This window comes from Tachypleus tridentatus, chromosome 8 (assembly GCF_004210375.1).
Source record: "Tachypleus tridentatus isolate NWPU-2018 chromosome 8, ASM421037v1, whole genome shotgun sequence".
In the NCBI taxonomy this organism is placed as follows: domain Eukaryota; kingdom Metazoa; phylum Arthropoda; class Merostomata; order Xiphosura; family Limulidae; genus Tachypleus; species Tachypleus tridentatus.
In genome coordinates, this window is record NC_134832.1 from 32,176,501 (window position 1) to 32,194,431 (window position 17,931).

General features: G+C 39.1%; 1 protein-coding gene across 3 annotated transcripts in view; it reads right to left on the minus strand.

Annotated features, from left to right (window-relative positions):
- The window catches only part of LOC143222109 (uncharacterized), an 88,188-nt gene that overhangs the window by 40,493 nt on the left and 29,764 nt on the right, over positions 1–17,931 (minus strand). For all 3 annotated transcript variants that reach the window (XM_076448068.1, XM_076448066.1, XM_076448067.1), the window contains exons 3-8: positions 17,130–17,286; positions 11,913–11,987; positions 9,313–9,534; positions 7,561–7,738; positions 5,050–5,272; positions 3,838–4,154 (exon numbers count right to left, since the gene is read on the minus strand). In XM_076448068.1, coding sequence (XP_076304183.1) covers positions 3,838–4,154; positions 5,050–5,272; positions 7,561–7,738; positions 9,313–9,534; positions 11,913–11,987; positions 17,130–17,286 — 1,172 coding nt within the window. The remainder of the gene's footprint in view (positions 1–3,837; positions 4,155–5,049; positions 5,273–7,560; positions 7,739–9,312; positions 9,535–11,912; positions 11,988–17,129; positions 17,287–17,931) is intronic.

A 17,931-nucleotide genomic window follows, 5' to 3' on the forward strand; every position in this document is an offset into this window, starting at 1 on the left:
AAAATATACTGCTACTGCTAAATTGCTCCCTTTTTGAGGAAGTAGCTTTCACACAAACTAAATGCAATATTAAGAAAGAGTAAAAATGATAATTCTATCAAGCTTTTTATTCCTTATTTAAATTATTTGTTTTCAAACAAGTAAGGAGTATTATACAAAGTGCCCCCAAAGTTCTTGAACTGTACGAAATTTACAGCTTTTCTTAATTTGAGACACGTGACTGATTATGGCGCTGTCAAATCACGAGAAGGTCCAATTAATTGAGCTGTTAATTTGTTTTTAATTTCCCTCAAAGCTACACGACGGCTATCTGCGATAACCGTCCCCAATTTAGCATTGAAAGGCTATATCACTAGAGGGTTGGCAGCTAGTCATTACGACCCATTGCCAACTCTTGGGCTACTCTTTTACCAACGACTAGTGGGATTGAGCGTTTCGTCATAGCGTCCACTGCGGCTGAAAGAGCGAGCACGTTTGGTGTGACAGGGATTAGAACTAGCGATCCTTACAATACAAGTTCAGATTACAAGGCCCCCTTCTGTTAATTCTAACTCGCATATTTATAGGTAAAACATTACATTTCGTGGCACGCGCTCACACAAGTATGACATTTCAAGCATTGGTTCAAAATTCAAAGTCACAAGGTTACAGATTCACATCATGAAAGCTAATCCAAAGCTGATAGCCGGGCGATACGAGATTTAAAATTCCTAATTTTTTTCTTCTAAACTTCGCGCAGAGATACACGAGGGCTATCTGTTCTAGCTGCCTTTAATTTAATAGAGTTGGACTAGAAGGAAGTGAGCTAGCCAACATGACCCACCGCCAACTATTAGCTGCTCTTCTACCAACGAAAGGTGTGATTGATCGTGATATTATAACGCTCTCATGGCTGAAGAAGCGAGTATTTTCGGTAACGGAAATTCGAATCTGTAGTTTCCAGCTTTCCGTTAGAGCGGTGGCTGAAGCTTCCAGTTCTATGTGAGACAGTAATTCACAAAAGTAACCTTTTCAAAAAAAGGAAGTAAATCTAGTGATGGCTAATATCCATCCTTGAAAACAATACAAAGAAAATGGTAGAAATGACATTTGCATTAACCCTACATAATAGCACAGGCAAGAAGTAACATATAACAATATATAAATACAGTCATGTGAAAAGTTAGGACACCCTATGAAAGCCCGTGTATTTTTGTAACATTTTGGAAATATATATTTAATCTCAATTTCAACAATACTAAGAGATTATAGGAATATAACTAAACAATTAAAACTGAAGAAAAGACTTTTCAAGGTCTTCTGTAAACGTAATTCTACAAAAATGCATATTCTAACTGAGGAAAAGTTAGAACACCCTACCCCCTAATAGCTAGTGTTACCCCCTTTGGCTGATATAACTGCAGTAAAACGCTTCTTATAGCCATCTACCAGTTTCTGACATCGGTCTGAAGAAAGTTTGCCCAACTCCTCAATGCAGAATTCTTTCAGCTGTGAGATGTTTGAGGGATATCTTGCATGTACAGTTCGTTTCAAGTCACCCCACAGCATCTCAATGGGATTAAGATCTGGGCTTTGACTCGGTCATTCCAGGACTCTCCATTTCTTAGTTTTCAGCCAGTCCTTGGTAGATTTACTGGTATGTTTTGGGTCATTGTCGTGTTGCAGGGTCAAGTTCCTTTTCAGCTTTAATTTTCGTACAGATGGTCTTACATGATCCTCAAGCACCCTCTGACACACAGTAAAATTCATGGTGGATTCTATGATTGTGAGCTGTCCAGGTCCTGCTGCAGCAAAGCAGTCCCAAACCATGACACTTCCACCTCCATACTTCACAGTTGGTGTGAGGTTCCTTTCCTGGAATGCTGTATTTGGTTTACACCAAACATGTCCTCTGTTCTGGTGTCCAAATAATTCAATTTTGGACTCATCTGTCCAAAGAACATTATTCCATAAGTCCTAGTCTTTGTCTACATTCTCTCTGGCAAACTTCAGTCTGGCCTTGATGTTTCTTTTAGAGAGCAAAGGTTTCCTTCTTGCACACCTCCCATGCAAGTTAAACTTGTGCAGTCTCTTTCTGATTGTAGAGGCATGCACTTTCACATCAACAGTAGCCAGAGCCTGCTGTAGGTCCCGTGATGACATGTTAAGGTGTTTAGAGACCTCTTTTAGCATCTTGCGGTCTGCTCTCGGGGTGAATTTGCTTGGACGACCACACCTGGGCATGTTGGCAGTTGTTTTGAAAGCCCTCCACTTGTTGACTATTTTCCGGACAGTGGAATGGTTGATTTCAAAATCTTTTGGGATCTTTTTAAATCCATTACCAGACTCATAAGCTGCTACAATTTTCTTTCTGAAGGCCTCAGACAGCTCTTTAGCTCTCATCATGGTGCTCACTCTCACTTCAACAGTTAGGAGCACATCAAACTGTCTGAGGTTTAAATAGGGCAAGCCTCATTCAAAATGCTGAGTAACGATCTTCTAATCATGTGCACCTGGTGTGATACACCTGTGTGTGAGTTGAGCCATTTTAAGTGGGAATAAATGTGGGAGTGTCCTAACTTTTCCTCAGTTAGAATATGCATTTTTGTAGAATTACATTTAGAGAATATCTTGAAAAGTCTTCTTCAGTTTTAATTGTTTAGTTATATTCCTATAATCTCTCAGTATTGTTAAAATTGAGATTAAATATCTATATATCCAAAAATGTTACAAAAATACACCGGCTTTCATAGGGTGTCCTCACTTTTTCACATTAGTTAGGAAGTTAGTTTCCACCAAGGAACACCGGGCCCCAATCGCTTGCGGATTCTTCAACAGGTATTTAAGTGAGTAGGTTGTTAGCCCACTGTACCGAGCCGTCCTTAATTTAGTAGTGTAAGACTAGAAGGAAGGCAGCTAGTCATCACCCCCCACCGCCAACTCTTGGGCTACTCTTTTACCAACGAATAGTGGGATTGACCGTCACATTATAACGCCCCCACGGCTTACGGATTACGAGTTGAGTGCCTTACGCGCTTGGCCATACCAGGTCAAACTTTTCCACCTGACTGTATGTAACTATTCAATCACAATTACGTTCAATTTATCCAGTTTTTATTTGTTATCATTCTACTACACTGCCTGTATTATCGTGTAGAGATGATGTAAATACCATCCCTACTATCTTGTTCACATTATCTATGAGAGAGTGATATTTAGCCATCCCTGCAGTTACGACCTTTTTGAAAAGTTTTTTCTTTATTTTTTACTTGGTTTTTTAATGCAGTGTTTCGATGGACATAGGAAGGTCGTATTTATAACCGTATTCTAAGTGCAATGAGGTTCCAAATGTAATATTCATTATTTATCTATCATCGGCTGGTTATTCCTGTTCAAAGGAACACCAAATTTTGCAAGAAAGCTAACTTCAAGGGGTTATGGTAATATCGTTTACACAAGAATTACATATATATTTTGATACTTATAAAAGTGGATATTACGTTTGACACTACTTATCTCGGGTGACTCTGACACCATTATTTTGGTTTTCCAGGTATGATGTAATAAAAGCTCAGTAAAATTAACAAAAGAAAATCAAACTATTGCTGTGAAATTTACAGATATTCACAGTATTTGTGACTCAGTCATGAAAACTCTTATGTAAATACATGATTTCTTTGTTTTAGAGCGAAACTGCATCATGTGCTATCTACACACATTCCGCGAATAATCAAACCCCGGATTTTAGGTTTTTACAGTCGATTTTTACCTACCATGGCCAAACTAGATTTCAGTTATTCCAAATTAATAAATGACATCTAAATTGAATATTATATATTTGAGTAATAAAATATATACCTTCATATTCTGGCTTGGGCTCCTGGCAAGTGGAAGAGTTATTTTTAGTTGGATCACAATACTTATTCCCTGATGAAGGAACATCGTACCAAACCGGTTCGGAATTCGACGACTGAAAGTTCTTTGTTGGCTGATCTGGACATTTACAAGAATCCGGATTAGAATGGTGAGCAGTACGTTTTGAAAGAGTGGCTATTTCTCTGGGTGGTGGTGTTTCGTACAGTGATGCCGAACTTCTGCCGCTACTGGGGGTTGTGTGGTTCAAATCCGGATGGTTGGAGTTAGAAAATGGTGGCGTTAGATTCTGGTCGCTCGTGCTACGATATGAGTATTAAAATTATTTTGACGAAACAAAAAGTACTCCCCACTGGGGACAGCGATAAGTCTCCGGATTTACAACACCAAAATTAGGGGTTCGATTCCCCTCGGTGGACACAGCAGATGGCCAGATATGACTTTGCTATAAGAAAAACAGACACGAAACAACAAAAAATACGTTTTGTAAAATTAAGGAAAAATATGTACCGTACCGTGAGATACAACAAATCAAATGTTGATTTGAGGAGATAGCTCATAAAAAAAATCATTGAAAAATTTTCCAGGTGAGGAAAAACCCTATAATCAGTGTACCTTACGATTCAGAATTTAAGACAGCTCTTCATGTGATACAATACATTACAACGTGATATTCATCTTACCGCTTATAAAATAAACCCTATAATAAGAAAAAAAAAGCTAACTCTGTGTATAAAATTATCCAATATACATTCCTTATTCTCGAACTTAACTTACATCATTCACCCAAGTTTGTTTCGGAGCAAAGCCACATTCGGCCGTCTCTTTTGTCTACCGCGAGGAATCGAGCCCTGGATTTCAGCGTTACAAGCTCGTAAACTTACCATTGTCTCACGAGGGGGATCGTTCACTGAAAGCAGGTACCAAATTTTATATAAGAGTAATATCTAAGTCACGATGTAAGATAAGAATCGTGAAATCTGATGAAACCTGAAGACACTTTGAAGTTCTCGGTTGTGGAAACTGTTTTAAACATGGCTTTAAAACCGAAACTTTTATTTTATTTTTTCAAAATTGCATGAAAAAGAATTGTGGACTGCTTTGTTGAATGCAAATAACCTTGACGATTATATATACATATCTTAACTGTTTGAAAAAAAATAGTTATTTTATAAAGGATGCTTAAATAAAACTTACACTGACGACCTCTTATCCACAGCCTTGGGCGGTGATGGAACTTCGTAAAAATTAATTTCTGATAATGGGGAGCAGCTCTGTGAAGGCGAGGGTGTGCCTGGTTGCGATATCCTTTCAGGTAGTAGAACGTTGGCATAAATTCCAGACATAAAACCAGGTGGGGGTGAGAGTGAACAAGGAGACTTTGGGACTTGATCGTCTGTAGCGACTAGGGTAGTGTGATCTGTAGTAAACGTACAGAAAGTTTACCAACTATCACTTTTCACAAACTTATCTTAAAGAAAAATCACGAAAGATAGGTGAAAAAGAAAAAGTAGAATAAGAAGACGAAAGTTAAATAAAATCTCGAACAATTTTTCTCCTTTTCTTGTTCTTGATGAGAACGCTTTTCGAAAATGAAAGAAAATTATGAAGTTTTTTTTTAAATTTTTATAATACGTATAATAATCCGTAAATCCCATGATAAAAAAGGTATACTGAAAATATATGTGTCCTGACTAATTAAAAAACGAAGGCCTGGTGGTTAGGGCTGGAATAGCATGTGTTCGCCCTTTCAGCACTGAGGGTATTACACAGCCATGACCACTCCCGCTACTTGCCGGTAACGAGTAGATTTAAGAGTTGGCGGCGGGTTATCTGTAATCGGCAGTTCAAAATTATGGGAAACCGCAATAGCCTTAGGAGCTTCACCATTAAAAATATTTGAAAAGCAACACAACTAAACGAATAGTGCGATTAACCAAAACATTACAACGCTACCACAGCTGAAAGGGCACACACGTTCAGTAGGACGGGGATTCAAAATCGCGAACCACAAATTGCGAATCGTGCTTTCTAACCACCTGGTTATGCCAGGCTTAGCTTTTAGTATATCAGAAAGTAATAAGAAACATGCCTTATCGCTGACGTAGGAAACAAGACTTGAGTGGTCAGGCCACTGCTACAACTAAACCACGTAACACACGATGTGTTAAAAGCAAACTACAAGCATTCATAGTGTCTAATTTCTTGGGGGGAAGGGGTTGCCTCCCATAAAAATTTTAAAACAATTTTGCTGTGAGATTGAATAATTTTAACAACAGATACATCATACACACAAACCATAACGTATCTATATGCTGTAGCTACACACGCAATGAAAAACTGGCCTGACTGGTCCTTCCGCTTCCTACAGCCTTGTTTACATAACTATTATCAGAGGGAGTCCTATTATGAATTTGCAGTAAGTCACAGTTTACTTCATCGTAATTATAAAAAGCTACAGGATAAATGTAAGACATAAAAACTATGACGTACTACAAAAAATGTTAGTTGTTGTCATGTGTCAACTTTCGTCTGAGTTTATAACATTTCTGCTGTCCTTAAAACCAGGTCAATGTCGCGTGTGTAGTCACTTAACCCAGGTTTCTATCGCTTGTGTAGTCACTTAATCCAGGTTAATGTCGCATGTGCAGTCACGTAAACCAGGTCACTATCGCATGTGTAGTTACGTAAACCAGGTCACTATCGCATGTGTAGTCACTTAAACTAGGTTTCTATCGCTTGTGTAGTCACGTAAACCAGGTTAATGTCGCATGTGCAGTTACGTAAACCAGGTTATTATCGCATGTGTAGTTACGTAAATCAGGTAAATGTCGCATGTGCAGTCACTTAAACTAGGTCATTATCGCATGTGTAATCACTTAAATCAGGTCAATGTCGCGTGTGTAGTCACTTAAAACAGGTTTCTATCGCTTGTGTAGTCACTTAATCCAGGTTAATGTCGCATGTGCAGTCACGTAAACCAGGTCACTATCGCATGTGTAGTTACGTAAATCAGGTCAATGTCGCATGTGTAGTCAATTAAAACAGGTTTCTATCGCTTGTGTAGTCACTTAATCCAGGTTAATGTCGCATGTGTAGTCACTTAAACTAGGTTTCTATCGCTTGTGTAGTCACTTAAACCAGGTTAATGTCGCATGTGCAGTCACGTAAACCAGGTCATTATCGCATGTGTAGTTACGTAAATCAGGTCAATGTCGCATGTGTAGTCAATTAAACTAGGTTTCTGTCGCGTGTGTAGTCACTTAAACCAGGTTAATATCGCATGTGCAGTCACTTCAACCAGGCCACTATTGCTTATGTAGTCACGTAAAACAGGTTTCTATCGCTTGTGTAGTCACTTAATCCAGGTTAATGTCGCATGTGCAGTCACGTAAACCAGGTCACTATCGCATGTGTAGTTACGTAATCCAGGTCACTATCGTATGTGTAGTCACTTAAACTAGGCCACTATCGCTTGTGTAGTCACTTAATCCAGATCACTATAGCGTGTGTAGTTACTTAAACAAGGTCAATATCGGGTGTGTAGTCACTTAAATCACCATAAGTAATACGCTTACTTCAATCGTAAACAATATTTTAAGAAATGAATGCACGTTTTAAACTCAATATGCAACTGTTAACCGAAAGGTCAAACGGAAATGAAACAAGAAATCTTGTATCTCGCGTCGCTTCTACTTGTTCACTTACCTTGGATAATTTGTAAAGTTTTCTTAGCAATCTTGGTGTCCAATTCTTTTAACAAGTGCAGTGTTGTTCTTCCATGTTGATCTGTTAAGTTGAGATCAACTGCAGAGTATAAAAGCAAACTCACTACGTCATTTTTCCCGTGGAAAGCTGCTTCGTGTAACGCAGTACCATTGTCTGTCTGTAAGTTTGGGAAACAAAAACTCGTTCAGTGCAGTACTAACGTCATTTCGGTTTATTTGTTTTAGAATTTCGCGCAAATCTACAAGAGGACTATCTGCGCTACCGGTCCCTAATTTAGTAGTGTAAGCCTCGAGGATTTGTTTTTGTTTTTGAATTTCGCACAAAGCTACTCGAGGGCTATCTGTGCTAGCCGTCCCTAATTTAGCAGTGTAAGACTAGAGGGAAGGCAGCTAGTCATCACCACCCACCGCCAACTCTTTGGCTACTCTTTTACCAACCAAATGACCGTCACATTATAACGCCCCCACGGCTGAAAGGGCGAGCATGTTTGGCGCGACGGGGATGTGAACTCGCGACCCTTGGATTACGAGTCGCACGCCTTAACGCGCTTGGCCATGCCGGGCCAAGCCTCGAGGAAAGGCAGCTAGTCATCACCAGCCACCGTCACCTCTTGGGCTATTTTTTTTTACAAACGAATAGCGGGTTTGATCATAACATTATAACGCCCCACAGCTGAAAGGGCGAGTATGTTTGCTGCAACAGGGATTCGAACCCGCGACCCTCAGGCTGAGAGTCGAGCACCCTAACCACGTGGTCACGCCAGGCGAATTCAGTCGTACATAGTAGATACAGTGTAGCTGACATACTATTCTCTTATTTTTTTTACTATTAGTCAGTGGTTTGCATTAATGATTCCAAATAAAGCACGTAAATTCGAACGCGCAAACATCGAATGATAGGCTACGGTAACAGAAAACCGGATTTTAACGTTATAAGCCTTCAAACTTAGCGCTGAATGTGGGAAGGGTTTTATACTGCAATACTGCACAAACATTAATTTTGACATAATAAAAAGCACAATAATTACCTACCCGGAATGGCCAGGTGGTTAGGGCGCTCGACTCGTAAACTGAGAGGGCCGGGTTCGAATCTCCGTCGCACCCAACATGCTAGCTATCTTAGCTGTAGGAGCGTTATAATGTAACAGTCAATACTACTATTTGTTCGTGAAAGAGTAGCCCAATAGTGGGCGGTGGGTGATGATGACTAACTATCTTCCCTCTAGTCTTACACTCTTAAATTAGGGACGACTAGCGAAGATAGCCCTCGAGTAGCTTTGCGCGAAATTAAAAAAATATTATATTACACAAACATTTATTTTGGTATCTTAAAGATCCCAAAAGGTATTACGAGACGTAGTAAAACGCCAGAAGCTTTAAGAAATAACAACATTACAAAGAAATATATTTGGCAATGTGTAGATGATAGAACTTGTGTTGTATAAAATAATATCAAAAAATATCTAACTTGACAAGACACTTAAACACATAAAATTACTCACTGAACTTAAGTTTACACATTAAGGTTTACCACGTTTCAGTCGTACATATAAAATGGATAATTCACAGAAGGAACTGCTCTTTATTTTTCCAAAGAAATGTCATGATTACAGACTTTAAACTCGGAAGTTTCATGATTATCATAGCTGAAAGAAACACAAAGATTCTATGACAAGTGCTTTATTCGTGCGCTGTTTTATTTCGAATAGGTATGATCATTCTCAGTACATACCAACACATCCAAGCTGAAGCCAGCATCGATAAGTATCTTTACCACTTGTTTGTGTCCGTTTCTTGCCGCCAAATGAAGAGGTGAATGCTGTTTAATGTTGTTCTGTAACAATTGAGGACTGTATTTGATAATCTGTTCCACAGCCTCAACACGACCATACTGAGCGGCAAGGTCAAGCGCTGTTTCCTCCTTTAAGTTTCGAATAAACGTGTCACATTTGTTCTAAAAGTAATAAAATACGATTAAAGTTAGTTGGATTTAAATGAATAAAAAATTAAATAAACTTGAAATTGAATAAAATTGTTCTCGTACAGTAATTTTTGGATTATTAAAATATAATTATTGTCATTTGAAAACTGAGTCGTAAGAAACAGCCTGTAGAACGTTTATTTAAGTATTATTAGGATGGAGAATTAGATTGGATATTTTTTAATTTCTCGAAAAGCTACACGAGGGCTATCTGCACTAGCCGTCCCTAATTTAGCAGTGAAAGTAGGGATTGTTTGTTTGTTTTGGAATTTCGCACAAAGCATCTCGAGAGCTATCTGTGCTAGTCGTCCCTAATTTAGCAGTGTAAGACTAGAGGGAAGGCAGCTAGTCATCACCACCCACCGCCAACTCTTGGGATACTCTTTTACCAACGAAAAGTGGGATTGACCGTAACATTATAACGCCCCCACGGCTGGGAGGGCGAGCATGTTTTGGCACGACTCGGGCGCGAACCCGCGACCCTCAGATTACGAAGCGCACGCCTTAACGCGCTAGGCCATGCCATGCCAGGCCCATGTGAAAGTAGGGAAAAGCAGCTAGTTATCAACAGCCATCGCAACTCTTGGAGTACTCTTTTGACCAATGAATAGTGGAGTTGACGTGTCACATTGTAACTCCTTCATGGCTAAAAGGGCGAGCATGTTTGATAGGATGGGGATTCGCACCCGTGACCCTCAGATTACATGTACAAGTTAAGGGCCCTAAGCGTCTGGCTATGCGTAGGTAGGGCGCTTGACTCGTAATCTGCGGGTCGCGGGCTTGAATGCTCGAACTTTCAGCTGTGGGATCGTTATAACTGTGATGGTCAATCCAACTATTCGTTCATAAAAAACGTAGCCCAAAGTTGGAAGGGGTAGTGATGACTAGCTGCTCTCCCTCTAATATTTCACTACTAAATTAGAGACGACTATCGCAGATAACCTTCGTGTACCTTTGTACAAAATTCACAACAAACCAAACCAACCTAATTACCTCATAATGTCAGGGCTTGAAGAGGGACTAACACGTTGGTTTTAAATTTTCTCACGATTTAATTGTTTTAATACATTAGAAAGATGATACGGATATTTTAAACAGATGAATAACTATATATTAAGTTCTTGAACGATGAAACATGCAAAACAAAGTAATAAATCACTGGTTGGCCTTGTGATAGAACTCTAGATTTCGAATCTGGTAAATTGGGTTCGAATCTGTGAGATACCAGGGAATATTCTACACACTTTAAAATGTGAGTGCGTTATAAGAATAACAGCCAATCCTTCAGCACGGCTGGTGGATTTATTTGTTTGTTGACGTTTGCTCAAATTCACTCGAGGGTTATGTGTGCTAGCCTTTCCTAAATTAGAAGTGACAGACTTGAGGGAAAGTAGCTAGTCAACACCACTAACCGCTACTGGTAACCGACAAACAGTAGATAAGTTAAGCATAAAGTTACTTTATGGATTATCTGTCATCTGACCACCTCAGGTATCGAAAATTGATTTTTAGCGTTGTAAGACCACAGACATACCGCTGTACCACTGGGGTCAATAGTAGAAATCAAATGTCTTATTATAACACCATCATGGCTGAAAGAGGAAGCACGTTCAGTGGCGAAATTTTGGGCTGTAAGGTGATGTTGATTGGTTGTCTTTCCTCTGGTCAGAGGCCCGGCATGGCCAGGTGGTTAAGGAACTCGAACTCGACTCTAATCTGAGAGTCGATGGTTCGAATCCCCGTCACACCAAACATGCTCGCCCTTTCAGCCGTGGGGGCGTTATAATGTGACGATCAATCCCTCTATTCGTTGATAAAAGAGAACCCAAGAGTTGGTGGTGGGTGGTGATGATTAGCTGCCACGTGTATTTGTTTGTTTTTTGAATTTCTCACAAAGCTACCAGAGGGCTATCTGTGCTAGCCGTCCCTAACTTTGCAGTGTAAGACTAGAGGGAAGGCAGCTAGTCATCACCAACCACCGCCAACTCTTGGGCTACTCCTTTACCAACGAATAGTGGGATTGACCGTAACATTATAACGCCCCCACGGCTGAAAGGGCGAGCATGTTTGGCGCGACCGGGATTCGAACCCGCGACCCTCAGATTACGAGTCGCACGCCTTGACACGCTTGGCCATGCCGGGCCTTCAAAACAACCCAAACCTTTAATTTTAAGCTTGAGATGATGATGATAAATTGAATTTGATAAATTTACGTTTTGTCTCAAGTACCACATAAAGCTATCAAGGTTATTCAAACTTATTTTCAATATCATTTGTTTTAAAAAAAGGAAGCTAATTAAGTTTAATTCGAACCAAAGGCAAGGAAATACTTATGTAGAGGTACGACTTACTTGAAGCAACAGGGTCACAACCTCAGTGTGGCCGTACTGGGCAGCCGAATGTAGAGCTGTCTCGTGATCATGATTCTGCAAAAAACATAATTCTAGTTAACCACAATTACTAAAGGTGTGGCGATACAGCGATATGGTATGAGTATTGTATTGTGAAACCGGGATGCGACACTGTCAATGCATCTTAGCAAAATGTGGCAAGCTTTCGGTAATTATTATAAGCGTTTTGTACAGAAATAAAAATATAATTCCAAGTAAAATATTTTTGCTAAAAATTAATATTTCAATAAAGATGAGCATTGAACACCAAATGCTTGTCTTTACTTATTTTATTCAAAAAACATTACATGCAAAGTAACATAACATACGTAACAAAATATACAGACAGATATTAACTGGATTTTTTTTATTTTACTGACAATTTAAAAACCTGTAAAGTGTAAAGTACTAAAATAATATAATGTTAGTAATATAGCTAATAAATTACAGACAAGTGTGTCAACCTTTGTAATAAACCATTGGTAAAACTTTTGTATCTTGGTACGTATCGTATCGACTATTGTGATGAGATACACACCCCTAATACCAACGGTATAGTTTCATAGTAACTATTTATATGGAAGCTTATGATCACTGAGCTGTACAAAGAAAATGTGTATTCTATATAAACATAGGAAAGAGAGAGAACAAAACATCACTCAGGGTAAGAGTGCTGCATGCAGAATAAAAAATTAAAGCTTTTGTAGTAACACGTTAACACTGAACTGATCTGATTTTAAGGGAACATACACTATTTAAGTACGACATATAAAACCTCACAAAGCTACACAATCAACTAACTGTGTGTCGTGTATACACACACAATGATCCGTATTTTAACAGATGATTTTCTTCTATATTTTTCATATTGGGCCCGGCATGGCCAGGTGGTTAGGGCACTCGACTCGCAATTTGAGGCTCGCGGATTCGAATCCTTGCCCCATCAAACATGTCGTGGGGGTGTTATGTTGTGACAGTCAATCCTGCTACTTGTTGGTAAAAGAGTAGCCCAGGAGTTGGCGGTGGGTAGTGATGACTAACTACTTTCGCTCTAGTTTTTCACTGCTAAATTAGGGACGGCGAGCGCAGATGGCCCTCATGTAGCTTTGTGTGAATTTCAAAACAAACCAATCAAAGTGGAAAGTCAAGATAGTGAAACTTTTACATCTGTCACACAATATGTAGGTAGGAAGTTCATGGAAATGGCCAACTGTAGGCCATCTTAGGTATTGTCTACCTTATTTCTATGATGGGATGGCGCCCCACAAACTATAGGTCACGACCACCAGGAGATAACACAAAATATTAATTTTTTCCATTATTACGATAAACAAAATTACCCCTAAATTCAATTAAAAACTAAAAATTAAATTACTCGTATTACGTCAGTAACGAGTTACTATAATTAGTATTCTAAGTATAGCATAATAAAAAAAGGACAGAATAAGTGAAAATTTGAGAAACCCTACACGCATTAAGGAAATAATTTTCCTTGTTCCGTGTACTGTTATTTTTCTTCAAAGCGTTGATTTACTTTCAGATTTAGTGGTGAAGGCACTCAACTCATAATATGAGGGTCGCGGGTTCGAATTCCCGTCACACCAAACATGCTCGCCCTTTCAGCCGTGGAAGCGTTATAATGTGATAATCAATCCCACTATTCGTTGGTGGGTGGTGATGACTGACTCACTTCTCTGTAGTCTTACACTGCTAAATTAGGGACGAGTAGCTTTCCGCGAAATTAAAAACAAACAAACAATACTTTCAAATTCCAAGGTACCCCACGCGTTGTTTTAAAAGTTACTCCAGTGATTTTGCACATTCCAACAAATTCCTCGATTTCTCAGTTTTTAAAGAATCTGTTTCTACGATTTGGTTATAACTGATATATGCGAATATCACAATCATAGAAAGGAGAAGTTATTTTTAGTATCATGACCAATTTGTAAAGAGTAAGTGACGTAAGGTAAACTCCTCTGTCTCATGCTTTCTTAACGTTTCTAATCGTCATAGAGTAAGAGGAACCATAATTCCATTCCTGAAGGAGGACAAATAACCAGGCAGGAGTTGAATGAAGTGGTTCATGTAATTAGAGTCCTGGTGGGAATACAGAATGCTCTCTTGCACTCAACCAGGTAGTTTGTGAGTACTCTTCATACAACAAATGATAATACCAAACTACAAGCAGAGGTGTGACTGTTGCTTACTGTCAATCAGCCGAGATGTATGAACGCGGGCGAAAAGTCACTACAAGTCACTCCCACAGTAAGTTGCGGCATGCTGATATCGTTCAGTCCCCAATCAGATGGGACATGCTTAGATCGCTCATTTACCAGTCAGTTGGGGCATGCTGAGATCGCTCAGTTATTAGTCAGTTGGGCCATACTGAGAATATACAGAGATTTCTCCTTAGGACTCCACAGTAATCAACCTCAACCACTCAGCTAACGTGGATGAGTAACGAGCTGAAGAGGTCTAACACGTGGACATGATTCATTGTTTTATCTTGTTTGGCTTGCAGGCAAACACACACGAATAATGAATGAAGTGGCTAAGTAGGCACTTCAGGAAGAGGGACACTACTTACTGAAAATAGAGGCTCAGTAAAGACTTGACTAATTGACTCATCTCTCGGTAGGGGAACATTACTTAGTGAAGTAGAGGCTGAGAGTCATGGGCGATCTTACTTTGTAGTTAGAACTGGAACACAGAATAAAGACGTGACTACTTGACCACTAGGTGACTTATTTCTCGGTAGGGGGGCACTACTTATTGAACTCGAGGCTCAGAGTTACGGACGACCTTAAAGTGATCAGGTCCACGATGTAATTGATACAAGAGTTTCAAAAACTGTTACAGAGAGTGTTTACTATGCTTTCTGTCAATAGCATGCTAAATCCGTCTTTAAACAAAGCTAATGAAAGCAGCAACATTCGTCCTGGACAAGGTTTATCGAACTTTGAAATCTTATTTACAAATACCGTTTTCTGATTCTTCATGTTTCAAAGAAGTTCCAGAGCTCAAACCTTATTGGTGAAATGTCCAGGGATCCCGTGGTCATTTCTGGCTCACCTGCCTTCGGTGAAACTATGTATTAGAAACCTTTTAAAGTGTTTGTGTGTGAGCGCGGGGCCATAGATATGGGAGGTTCTCGTCTTCCTGAGATGTGATTTCCTGAAATGTTAGTATGTAGAAAAAACTATTTAGGTGTGAAAAATAGCATGGAATTGAAAAACAGTGTATCATATCCTAACTTCTCTTGAATAAATCTTATTATTTTGTTTATGTCTCTTGTAATGCTTTCCTAATACCACGTTAAGTACAAAGTTTCCAAACAATCATCTCAAACATAGGTCAAGATTATCATGTTTATATATACACGACATAATCTTAAATACGATGATATGGAAAGATATGTTTAGATTTATTTGTTTATTAAATTTTACGTCACGCACGGAAAGGGCACGTTACGAAAGGTGTATTTGAAACAATAAATGCTTTGAATAGCAGCCATATGCTTCGATTGCTTTGCGGAAAGAGATGCCTTAACGAACGGAAAACAACAGTGGTAGAGTGTAACATATCCAACCCAATTTCGTTATCATTTTAATCCAAGTTCACACAAAATTTATGACACACGCTAACAACAAAAATGGAAAAGTGAAATTTATTGTAAAGTGTATTTCTTGAAACGTGTGTATGAAGACTTATTTGTATGTATAAAAACAAATATAAAAACCAGAGAGGCACTCAATAGACCATATAACTTTCCCAAGCAGCGTTGATCATAGTAGATTCTCAACAAAAATGAAACTGTGTGTCGGTGTACCTCGATATAAACTATAAAGGGACAGAACCATTTTTGGCGGGACAATGGTGAATAATATTCCACACAAGACACATATATTTGATCAAAATCCGATCATTTCTGACTTAATTACAGATAAAAATTATTTGAAAAATTGGTCCCCATGTTAAAGTAAGATTTTTTTTTTTTCGTGACCTCGCCTATTGACCCTTCCAAATCTAGCCACCTCTGAATTGGGTCATGGTCCAAATGTAAACCCCCTTTCGTCAAAATCCATTTAACCGAGATATAATGCTCACAAACACACATCCAGAAATAAGGTGTGAAAACATAAAACATAACCTCAGTCCACTTTCTGTGGTGGAGATAATAAAAAAAAAAATCAAGCACACGATTTAAAACATTAAACCGTTTTATATTCAATTTCATTGTTTTAAAGATCAACAGCATACTTACTTCTGTCTGACCGAATTGTGGTGAATGATTGTTTCTCTTATTTCTCACCCACTATTTCAAAATACGGAGCGTGATTTTGAAGCAATAAAATGCGAAACACGAATCTTCGGATTCACGACACGGATATGAAAACCACTACGCTACGACCGGTGCATTATCAGTATTGAAACATATTTCGAAATAGGCCTGAAGAAGCTTGAAGGCCTTCCTCTAGTCCACCGCTCGTACAGCGGTAAGTCTACGGATTTACAACGCTAAAATCAGGGGTTCGATTCCTCTTGATGTGGCTTTGCTATATGAAAATACACACGCCTTCTTCTATACGCCCGACATGGCCAGGTGGTTAGGGGACTCGTAATCTGAGGGTCGCGGGATCGAATTCTCGTAATAACAAACATGTTCGCTCTTTCAGCTGTGAGGAAGTTATAACGTGACAGTCAATGCTACTATTCGTTGGTAAAAGAGTAGCCCAAGAGTTCGCGTTGGGTGTTGACGACTAGTTGCCTTTCATCTAGCCTTACACTGCTAAATTTGGGACGGCTGGAGCAGATAGCCCTTGAGTAGCTTTGGGCGAAATTCAAAACAAACCAAACAACTTCAATTATTAGGTTATTTGCTCGCTAGCCATACAACACCCCCAGAAATGTTCTCTAGTCATCACATGTTTTTCTCTCTCACAAATAGAGAAGCTTTAAGACAATAATCTTCAGAAAGGGGAAGCGCAAATCAAGGAAGACATTAAGTTGAATTTATCTGTCCTCTCACTATTAAGACTGCTTAAAGTTCACCTCTATATATGATGAAACTAACATGTCGTATCATCTCTTGTTTATTGTTCATAAGGTGAAAAGAAAAACAAAAAGTTAATGAATTTAAAGGAAAATTCTAAAAGTACAATACATTAATTTACTCACTACGTGATTAACATCAGGTACTGACGGCCCGTGGGCCAACAGTAATTTTACAATTTCTGTGTTTCCAGTCCAGGCCGCTAGGTGGAGAGGAGTGGACCCTTTGTTATCGACAGCGTTTGTGGAGGCCTCATGGCGAAGAAGTAACGCCACTATGTCTCTAAGAAAAAGACAAGATAATTAATTCTTCTTGTGTAAAAATAAAAGCATATGACACAGACAAACACACAATATATTTTAAAATTAAGCAAAACAGAAAACATAATCAACCTGTGAATATTTATGTTATATGACTCAATAAAAAAATATCAGATTTTGGTGAAACGGTGGACACATGTAGAATATTATTCCCCATTGTCCGACCAAAAATTGGTCCGTGTCCGTTGATAATCAGACATACAGAGAGATTTTCGTATTTTTTGTGGGCCGAATATGATTACCGCTCCATGAAGTGGAAGAGGTTTGCGCTCGACTGCGAGTCCCTCTAGTTTTAATTGTTTGCATTTGGCTTTTAAACATGTCATACTATCTGTTTCAGAATTTCAAATAAAGCTAAACATGAATTATAAGCTATCGGCGCACAGCGACCTCTAATTTCGAAATGATAGAATATAGGAAAGGCAGCTTGTCCACAGTTCCCACCGCTAACTTTGGGGCTACTCTTGTCTGATATATCAAAGAGGGAGGTTTGACTGCTGCTCTTAAATCACACAACGACTCTGAAAGTGCGGAGTGCGCTTTCGAGGCAACGGTTAGCGAACCATAAATCCCCGGAATTACAGTTCACGCTCGCTAACCTTGGCAC